Genomic DNA, 10,444 nt, shown 5'->3' with positions numbered 1-10,444 from the left:
TATATATAGTATCATATCATCTGCCAATAGGGACAGTTTTACTTCTTCATTATCGATTTGGATGCCCTCTATTTCTTTTTTCTTGCCTTATTGCTCTAGCTAGGACTTCCAGCACAATGTTAAATAGGAGTGGTGATAAAGGACATCCTTGCCTTGTTCCTGTTCTCAAGGGGAATGTTTTCAGCTTGTCTCCATTAAGAATGATGTTGGCTCTTGGTTTTGTATAGATGCCCTTTATTATGTTGAGGAATTTTCATACTATACCTATTTTATTGAGAGTTTTTATCAGGAATGGGTGTTGGACTTTGTCAAATACCTTTTCTGCATCATTTGAGATGATCGTGTGATTCTTTTCTTTCCTTTTATTTATATGGTGGATTACATTTATTGATTTTCTAATGCTGAACCATCTTTGCATTCCTGGTATGAATCCTACTTGGTCGTGGTGTATTATTTTTTTTTTGATACGATGCTGAATTCTGTTGGCTAGAATTTTGTTGAGAATTTTTGCATCTATATTCATGAGATATATTGGTCTGTAATTTTCTTTTTTTGTAGTATCTTTCCCTGGTTTTGGTATCAGGGTTACGCTGGCTTCAAAGAATGAATTTGGAAATATCCCGTCCTTTGCTATGTTCTGAAATAATTTGAGTAGTACTGATGTAAGTTCTTCTCTGAGTGTTTGGTAGAATTCTCCAGTGAAGCCATCTGGGCTAGGGCTTTTTTTTGTTGGGAGTTTTTTTAAATTACCTTTTCAATCTTTTCTCTTGTTATGTGTCTGTTCAGATTTTCAACATCAATTTGTGACAGTTTAGGTAGGTAGCGTGTTTCTAGAAATCTGTCCATTTCCTCTAGATTTTCAAATTTGTTTTTCATAATACTCGGTTATGATCCTTTTTATTTCAGTTGTGTCTGTTGTAGTGTCCCTCATTTCATTTCTTATTTGGGTTGTTTGCATCCTCTCCTGTTTTTCTTTTGTCAGTTTGGCTACTGGTTTGCCGATTTTGTTGATCTTTTCAAAGAACCAACTTTTGGTTTTGTTGATTCTTTCTATTGTTTTTCTGTTCTCTATTTCATTTATTTCTGCTGTGATCTTTATTATTTCCTTTCTTCTGCTGGCTGTGAGCTTCTTTTTCTGTTATCTTCCTATTTGTTCAAGTTGTGTAGTGAATGTTTTGATTTTGTCCCTTTCTTATTTTTTCATGTGTTCACCTGTTGCTATAAATTGACCTCTGAGCACTGCCTTTGCTATGTCCTGAAGGTTTTGGTATGATGTCTTTTCATCCTTATTTGATGCTGGGAATTTTTTGATTCCATCTTTGATTTCTTCTGTTACCCAGTGGTTTTTACGCAGGGTGGTATTTAGTTTCCATGTAATTGATTTTTTTTCCTTGCTCTTCCTGTTGTTAATTTCTACCTTGATTGTATTGTGATCAGAGAAGAAACTTTGTATTATCTCAGTGTTTTGGATTTTGTTGAGGGTTGCTTTGTGGCCTGATTTGTGGTCTATTCTAGAGAACGTTCCATGTGCATTGGAAAAGAATGTGTACTTTGCAGCTGTTGGGTGGAATGTTCTGTATATGCCTGTGAGTTCAAGTTGGCTAATTGTGGACTTTAGATCTTTTGTGTCTTTGTTGAGTTTCTTTCTAGATGTTCTGTCCTTTACCGAGAGTGGCGTGTTGAAATCTCCTGCTATTATAGTGGAACTGTCAATTTCTGTTTTCAGTGCTGTTAAAGTTTGTCGTATGTATTTTGGATCCCTGTCATTGGGTGCATATATATTTATTATGGTTATGTCTTCGTCCTGGATCATCCCTTTAATCATGATATAGTATGCTTCTTTGTCTTTTATGGTGGATTTTGTTTTAAAGTCTGTTTTATCTGAGATTAGTATTGCCACTCCTGCTCTTTTTTGGTGGCTATTTGGTTTATATATATTTTTTTCCATCCTATGATTTTTAATAAATTTATGTCTTTGTTTCTAAGGTGTGCCTCTTGTAGACAGCATATTAATGGATCCTATTTTTTTTATCCGTTCTGTCACTCTCTCTTTATAGGTGCATTTAGGCCATTTACATTCAGTGTAATTATTGATAGGTGTGAGTGTATTGTTGTCATTTTGTAGTGCTTTTTTTTGTGGTGCTGATGATTTCTTTGTTCCTCTTACTCTCCTTTGCTGAATTCCTTTTGTCTGTGGATTTTTTTCTTTTGTTTTTGTAGATTTTGTTTTTACTGAGACTGTATGTTTTTCTTCTTTATTTTTATGAGTAGGCTTGTTAACTTTCTTTGTGGTTACCTTGAAATTTACCCTTATCTTTCTAAGTTTGAACCAGTCTATTATTACTTGGTATCGCCTTGCCTTCCTCTCCATTAGAAAGTTCTATACCTACACCGTTTATTCCCTCTTTTATTATTCTGATGTTGTTGTCATTTACAGATTAACCTCTCTGGTTCCTTGTTGTAAATCTTTTGGTTTTGAATAGTCCTTGAGAGTTCATTTCCTAGTTGGTATCTAGCTGGTGCTATCTTGTGTCCTAGATTCAGACTGTCGTCTGATGTTGTTTGTTCTCAAACCTAAGGACACCCTTTAATAATTCTTGTAAATTTGGTTTGATTTTTACATATTCCCTTAATTTCTGTTTATCTGGAAATGTCCTAATTTCACCGTCACATCTGAACGAGAGTTTTGCAGGATATATTGTTCTTGGTTGGCAATTTTTTTCTTTCAAGGTTTTATATATGTCATCCCATTACCTTCTTGCCTGCATGCTTTCTGCCAAGTAATCAGAGCTTAGTCTTATTGTTTCCCCCTGTATGTGACCTTTTGTTTTTCTAGAGCTGCTCTCAGGATTCTTTGTTTGTCTTTGGTTTTAGCGAGTGTGATTATAATATGCCTTGGTTATTTTGTTTTGGGGTCTATCCTATATGGGGTTCAATGAGCTTCTTCGATGGTCAGCTTTTCATCTTTCATGATATTAGGGAAGTTTTCTGTCAGCAATTCTTCACTGATCCTCTGTGTGTTTTCTGTTTTCTCCTATTCTGGAACTCTGATCACTCGAAAATTTTTTCTTTTGAATGTATCCCACATAATTCTCAGGGTTTCTTCATTTTTCTTTGTTCTTTTTTCTGATTTTTCCTCAAACGAAATTTATCCAAGTGTTTGTCTTCAATCTCGCTGATCCTGTCTTCCATCATTTCAAACCTGTTTCTCAGCCCTTCTATGACACTGTCCATTTCTAAAATCTTTTGTTTACCTTTTGGATTTCTAATTGTTGTTTTTGTATGATTTCTAGTTGTGAATTTACTTTCGCACTTTGTTCCTGTATTATTTTCCTGAATTCTTCCATTTTTTGTCTGTATTTTCCATGAATTTGTCAGCCTTATTCGTCTATTTTTTCCTCATTTTTGTCTGCTTTTTGCTTCAACTCTTTGATAGCTCTGAATATTAAAGATTTGAGTTCCCTATCAGGTAGTTCTAGTGGCTTTTCTTCTAGTGGAAAGTCATCTGGTGTTTTATTTTGGATGCCTACTGGAACCATCCTGTCCTCTTTTTGTCAATGTTTTGATATTTTCTGCTGTCTTTGGGACATTCAGTAGATATTTTCCTTGTTTATTGATCATAGATGTATTTGTTTCATCCAGCTTTTTTGTTTTATTTGGTTGTGTCTGAGCAGGCGGGCTGTGCGTTCTTTGTTGTTTGCTCGTCTGTGGACACGATATTTTTTACCTTCTTGTCCAATGGGCAGGGCCAGTTGCTAAGCTGTGGTGCAGCAGGATAGGTTTAGCTGAAGGGGAGGGGCTGGAATGGGTTGTTTGCGGCACATACTGGAGCCAACAAGGTGAGCCGGTGGTCAGTGCAGAGCAGGTTCCAGTAGGTTATGCCTGTGCTGCTTGGGAGTGCTGTGTTTAGCACTCAGTGCCGATAGGCAGGTGGGAGGGGAAGGAGGAGGTTGTGATGTGTGCAGCTAGGTTGGGTATGGGAAAGAAAAGAGAGAGGAGATAGAAACAGGGGCAAAAAAAAAAAGTGCTGAGGGAGCTTGCCGTTGGAGTGAAGAGACAAGAAACCAAGAAATGAAGAAAAAGAAAAAAATGCCCCTAAGAATCCCACTGGCGTGGTTGTGCAGACTTAGGGAAGCAGCTCCTAAGCCGTGCAGTATATCCCGGCTAGAAGAGGTGAAGGTGATACACCACGCCAGGTATTCAGGAGACAGGAAAAGAAGGTAAGTAGAAAGAGACGAGAAACCGAGAAATGAAGAAAAATAAAAAGGAAAAAAGACAGAGAAAACAAAAAAGAAAAAAAAAGTCCCCAGGGATCCCACTTGTGTGGCTGCATAGACTGGGGATGCAGTTCCCCAGGTGAGTGGCGCTTCACCGCCTGTGAAGAACAAGCAGAGATGGCACGTGGAGTTAGGTGTTTGAGTGAAAGGAGGAGGAAGAGGTGAAAGGCAGGGAAGAAACCAAAAGAGACTGAAAAGAGCAACACCAGCAATGGCAGTGAAGAAGCCGGCCGGTGTGCATGGGGCAAATCCCCGTGGCACGGAACTGGCGCCTCCCATGCTGTGGTCACGGCCTGCCAGGAAGCAGTGGATTGGCCCGCCAGGAAGCAGCAGATTGGCCCTCTGGGAAGCCAGGAATCAGCCCATCAGGATGCCGGGAATCAGCCCTCCGGGAAGCAGGGAATCGACCTGCCGGGAAGCAGCAGATCGGCCCTCTGGGAAGCCAGGAATCAGCCCACCAGGAAGCTGGGCATTGGCTCTCTAGGAAGCCAGCAATCGACCTGCCAGGAAGCAGCAAATCGGCTCACCAGGAAGCCGGGAATTGGCCCACCCAGAAGCAGCAAATCAGCCCTCCAGGAAGCTGGGAATTGGCCCACTGAGAATCTGCAGATTGGCCCTCTGAGAAGCAACAAATTGGCCCACTGCAAAGCTGCCAGTCAGCCAGCTGGGAAGCGTCCGTCAAAGGTTGAGCAGGGGAGAGGGAGGGGGGAGGGTGGGAAAGTGTGTCTTGCCTGTTACTCGGTGCTCTGTCTCCTGCTGGGAGCTCTGTGAATCTGCTTTCCCGTACTCCCTGTCGGCCAGTCTCCGACAGGAGTCCAAGATGGTGGATCCGTGCTGCGTTAGCTGATAGGGGCCCTCCACTCATAACTCTCCTCACTCTCTGTTCTCTGTCAGTTTCTTATTCCATTTGGTGCTTGGTTGAGTTCTTTGTCTCTTGACGCTTAGGGTTCCAGGATTGACGTTTATCCCTGTTTTAGTTTTTTGGGTCTTTGTTGTGGAGGGACAGCGTGGTGCTTCGGTCTCTAGTGCCATGTTGGCTCTGCCTCTGTCTATTCTTTTTCAGTTAAAATACCTAGTGAAGTTAATGTAGAAACTAAGGCTTTTGATTTTAAATTCAGTTGCCTGGAACATATTTTTAATAAACTGAAAGCATCTGTATCATAAGGTATGAAATACATTGAATACCACATTCTGAAAAGTTACATAGCCATTTAGTTTTTAACATAGGGATAAAATAAAGACAGTAAAAGAGAACCAGTTTCATGCCTTTGTAATTATGTATAAAAAATGTGTATGTATAGATACAGGTTTCCTCTGCTATCCAAATGTAGGGCGTTCCTGTGAAACCTTTGTTAAGCCGAAATGGCATAAAGCAAAGAAGCAAGTATGTTTAATTTAAATGGGAAAAATTGTTGAGCATTCCCAGACCCAAAAAATAACCTACCAAATCATACCAAATAACACGTAAAACCTAAAATAACACTAACATATAGTAAAAGCTATGGTGGCTTGATGCTGAGTGTAGTTCCCAGGGAAGGAGCTTGACGAGGCCACTTTACTGCTTGGGATGCACGCTACCTTTTTAATAGCTAGCTGCAAAGCAAACGCTGAACACTATTTCCACTATTAGCCTTTTTTTTGTAAAAGCTAAAATCCTCTTCAGATTTCTTTCGTTTAATGAAAACAAGTACTAATGTAGGTCTTTTGTAAAAGCAAAGTGGCATAAAGCGAACTTTCAGAAAGCAGGAGGATAGCTGTATGTGTATGTGTGTGTGGGATACCTGTATTGTGTGTGTGTGTGTGTGTGTTTGAATACACATACATAAGTGCTCAGCTGCTAACTGAAAGGTCCACCAGCCACTCTGTGGGAAAAAAAATCTAACAATCTGCTCCTGTCTCCTATAAAGATTACAGCCTAGGAAACCCTATGAGGCAGCTCTGCTATGTCATAAAGGGTTGCCATGAGTCAGAATCAACTGCATGGCAGACAACAACAACAATGTATATATATAGTCCCTGGGTGGTACAAATGGTTAACGCACTTGGATGCTAACCAAAAGTTTGGCCGTTTGAGTCTACCCAGAGGTGCTTTAGAAGACAGGCTGGTGATCAGCTTCTCTAAGCCACTGCCAAATCCATATAAATATAAAGTAGATTAGTGGTTGTCAGCAGCTGGGAGTAGGGGGAATGAGGAGTAACTGCTAACGGGTATGAGGTTTCTTTTGGATGTGATGAAAATGTTTTAGAATTAGATAACGGTGATAGTTGCACAACTCTGAATATTCTAAAAATCACTGAATTGTATAATTTCAAGGGGTAAATTTCATGGTATGTGAATTATATCTCAATAAAGCTGTTATTAAAAAAACAAGCCATTGAAAACCATATAGAGCACCGTTCTACTCTGACACACGTGGGGTCTCCGTAAGTTGAAATTGACATGACTGCAACTGGTTACTTGTTATATCCATCCATCCATCCCTGGGTTGTGCAAATTATTTGCGCTCGACTACTAACCTAGCAGTTGGCAGTTCAAACTCACCGAGTAATGCCACGGAAGACAGGCCTGGCAACCTGCTGCACAGATTACGGCCAAGAAAACCCTCTGGGGCAGTTCTGCTCTGTAATGAGGTTGCCATGTGAGTCTAAATCAACTTGACAGCAACAGGCTTGGTTTTTTCTATATTACATATATGTAAGCATATAAATTTCTAAGGCACAAAAAAGTGCTTCACCAGAAAAGATGATGCTTCAGGATCCCTCATCAGTTGGAAGTACACTGGAGGTCCTCCAGTAGTGGTGGTGAAGTTGTGTGGATCCAAACACCCACCCTCAGGTACCTGCCCTTTACATAACTGTTTGGAAAGGAGGTCAGATGGCAAGCTATTGGTGATTTTGGAAATAATTTATAGTAAAGGCACTGTCCCCTCTTTTTTGCTAATTACTTACTATTCTTCTTTCATATTTAATTTCAGACGAGCCATCTATGATGCATTTGAACGCTTTCTCCATAAATATGCTAACTAATTGGATCACTGTATGTTACCAGTGTGGCCATCATGTGTCTTACAAAAAGGAGTTTTCATCCTCTGATGTGAAGAACAAGCAGACAGCACTATAGATTTAACTATTTCAGTGTAATCTGGAATTCAGTGTTGCAGCTCAGTTAACTATAAATGTTAAATACATTTGAATCACTTTAAACCAATATTCGGATTAAATAATGTTGAAGTACTTTGCTGTTGTTTGTGGGATCTCATATACTCAGTATCTAGGCTGTTGTTACTATTTATGAAACTTTTAAATTTTTAATTATGAATAATTTATTAGTTTTAAATAAATTCACTCAGAAACCCTACTTTTTTTTTTTTTAAATAATATTGTGTTTTGGGAGCCCTGGTGGTTTAGTGGTTAAGAACTTGGCAGCTAACCAAAAGGTTGGCAGTTTGAATCCACCAGCTGCTCCTTGGAAACAAACCCTATGGGGCAGTACTAGTCTGTCCTATAGGGTTGATACGAGTTGGATTCAACTCGATGGCAATTGGTTTGGTTTTGGTTTATTGCGTTTTAGGTGAAAGTTTACACAGCAAATTAGGTTTCCCTTTAACAAATTTATACAAATTGTTCCCTGCCATTGGTTACAATTTTTACAATGTGCCAGCATTCTCATTATTTCCATTCTCTTTGTTCTGTTTCCATTGATCTCCTACTGGTTTTTAATAAACTGCTAAATTAAGCTAAGTTTGTAACACTTCAGCCTGAATTGTATACTCTTACAAGAAATTTCTGTTACTGACTTGATTTGAGAAAGATGTTTCTTTCTTTTTTGGATCCATGGTAAATTTATAATGTTGTTTTCAACATTAGTTAATATTCTGTTATGGAAATACTTATGATGTGTAAAATCGGTGTTACCTTTGAATTCTAAAAAATCCTTATTGTAAGTGCTTTTAATAGAATGCTGAAATGCAGAGAAAATACATAAGACTTGACTAGACTTTAGAACTTTGCCAAATATTAGGTTATGACAAAATGCCAAATGTATTTCCCCTACTTGAAAAGTTTCAATTCAGGCAAAGTAGAAATAATAGGAAACCTGTTGAATAATTGATGGATACTGTCTCCAATATTGTGTACCTACTCTGGGTTTGCAGATATCTAACTTTAATACTTAACAACTTTGGCTTTTTAGTTTCATAATTTAATAGCCACATATAAAATTGATTTGTCGCATAGTAACTTTATAGAAAAGACAAAGTTTTACATAATAACTACTAACTTTTTTAAATGAGAGAGTTTATGGCTAGATTTGGTGCTTTCTCTTTTTGTTAAACTTCTCAACCAGCAAGTTAAAATGTTAAAAAAAAAATAGAAAATATTTTTGATATCTTGTGAAGGTTTGGAGTGAATGTATTTGAGTTTCATTTTTTGAAATCTGTTTTGTCTGTGAATTATTTTTAAATGTGTATTCTCATTCTTTTAAGAATATTTGAATATTCCTTTGCAGCCTTTTTAAAGGAAATTTTGTCACTCTAATGCCTCCATCATTTTAATTTCATTTGACACTATGAAAAATTATTAATGTGAAGCCCTTGGTGGCAAAGTGTAGCAATTTCTTTAAAACTGCGTTGGCATGACAAACCAACACAGTACGACTATTTGAATTATTCTGCAAATATATATGTTGACTGGAACCTTTAGTTTTAACTGAAGTTTTTCCACAAAATAGCTTTGAAAGATAATGTAAAACTTGTTGTCAAATGATTGACAAGTATTTGCCTATATAATGTATTTACTGAGGTGACATGATTGAATACTTTGCCTAATCAATGGCTTTAGTAATGCCAGTACTACTTTTCACGTAAACATTTCTTATTAAGCAATAATGTACCAAGGTGTGTGAGTTTCTATTATTAAAAGAATAAAATTTCATTTACTTGTAATTAACTCGTAGGCATAACTAATTTTTCACAAATAAATGTGAAAAAGGATATTTTTAAAATAAAAATTTCATCTCTTAACCAGACGTTTTAAAAATATAGCCACATGACAGCTTAACTTGATGAGTTCAAAGTGTGAAATAACCTTTTCTTAAATTTTGAAAACAAATTTACCCTTCCCAAAACAGTGGCTTAAGCTTTAAGATATACATATATATATACACACACATGTCAGATGAGTGATGATTTGTCTGCTAGAAATTCATTTAGACCAGAGTTGCAAAGTGTCGGTCTTTGCAGGCTAGTTTGGCCCACAGTTGTTTTATTTGCTGGGTGTAATGTTCCCAAAGATTTTGAATTTGAAAAGACTTCCAATTGGGCATGCACTCCCCGGTCTGCTCTCCACAGTCTACTAGACTTCCTCTTTTCTTGTATCAGACTACTTCATTACTTTGTGTGTCCTACCCAGTCCCTGAAGGCATCTGAGTTTGAGATCTCTGATTTACATCTGTAGTTAGACCAAGTCTGAATTTCATGATTTGCTAATGCTATAATTACTGTTAAATCATTTCAATGTATGCATTTTAGGTTGTTTTTTATGAATGTAATTTCCTCAGTGTGGTGCTTTCTCTCATAAAGAGTACTGAATTCTTAACAATGTAACTGAAATTTTAAAAATTTCCAATTATTTTATACTTCACAATAAAAGTCTTTAAAGAGTTATTTGGTTTTTCAAGATGTATTATTCTAAGTACAGAAAACGTGTCACATTTGATTAATGTACCCAAACTTGAACTGAGTGTATGCCCCAAACAAGGCAGAAGATAAGCAAGGTAGGCTCTAGCAGAACAGTATTAGTATCTCTATAGCAAGAACCCAGTTTTCCCCAAATATGTATGATCTAAGGGAAAACAAGCGTTCTGACAGACCATAATTATCTGAATGTTGTATAACTCATTATTGGATATGATTATATTTATACTAATAAATGTACTGCGACAAAGTCTAGGGATGTGAACTTAACCGTAGGACTTGGTAGGCCTGGAAATTGGGGTGGGGGAGGGCTGGGTGGAGGTTGCTATAGAAACTGAGTTTGAAAATATAAGATTATGGCAGATAACACAAGGGGCGGGGGAGGATACTTTGGGCATTTTACAGGAGTAGGATAACCTAATTCTAGGAAAATTCATGTAGGCAGAATCCTAGGAAACCCATGATTGTTTGAAG

General features: G+C 37.7%; 1 protein-coding gene across 4 annotated transcripts in view; it reads left to right on the top strand.

The window, feature by feature from the left end:
• ABHD18 (abhydrolase domain containing 18) overlaps positions 1–7,665 on the top strand; it is a 63,465-nt gene extending 55,800 nt beyond the window's left edge. For all 4 annotated transcript variants that reach the window (XM_023743154.1, XM_012559375.2, XM_023743157.1 and 1 more), the window contains exon 13: positions 7,253–7,665. In XM_023743154.1, the coding sequence (XP_023598922.1) occupies positions 7,253–7,304 (52 nt within the window). In that variant the 3' untranslated portion in view covers positions 7,305–7,665. The remainder of the gene's footprint in view (positions 1–7,252) is intronic.
• The last annotated feature ends 2,779 nt before the right edge of the window (positions 7,666–10,444 follow it).

This window comes from Trichechus manatus, unplaced genomic scaffold (assembly GCF_000243295.1).
Source record: "Trichechus manatus latirostris isolate Lorelei unplaced genomic scaffold, TriManLat1.0 scaffold00239, whole genome shotgun sequence".
Classification (NCBI taxonomy): Eukaryota; Metazoa; Chordata; class Mammalia; order Sirenia; family Trichechidae; genus Trichechus; species Trichechus manatus.
Note: the sequence above shows the minus strand (reverse complement) of the source record. Positions and strands in the feature narration are given on the sequence as shown.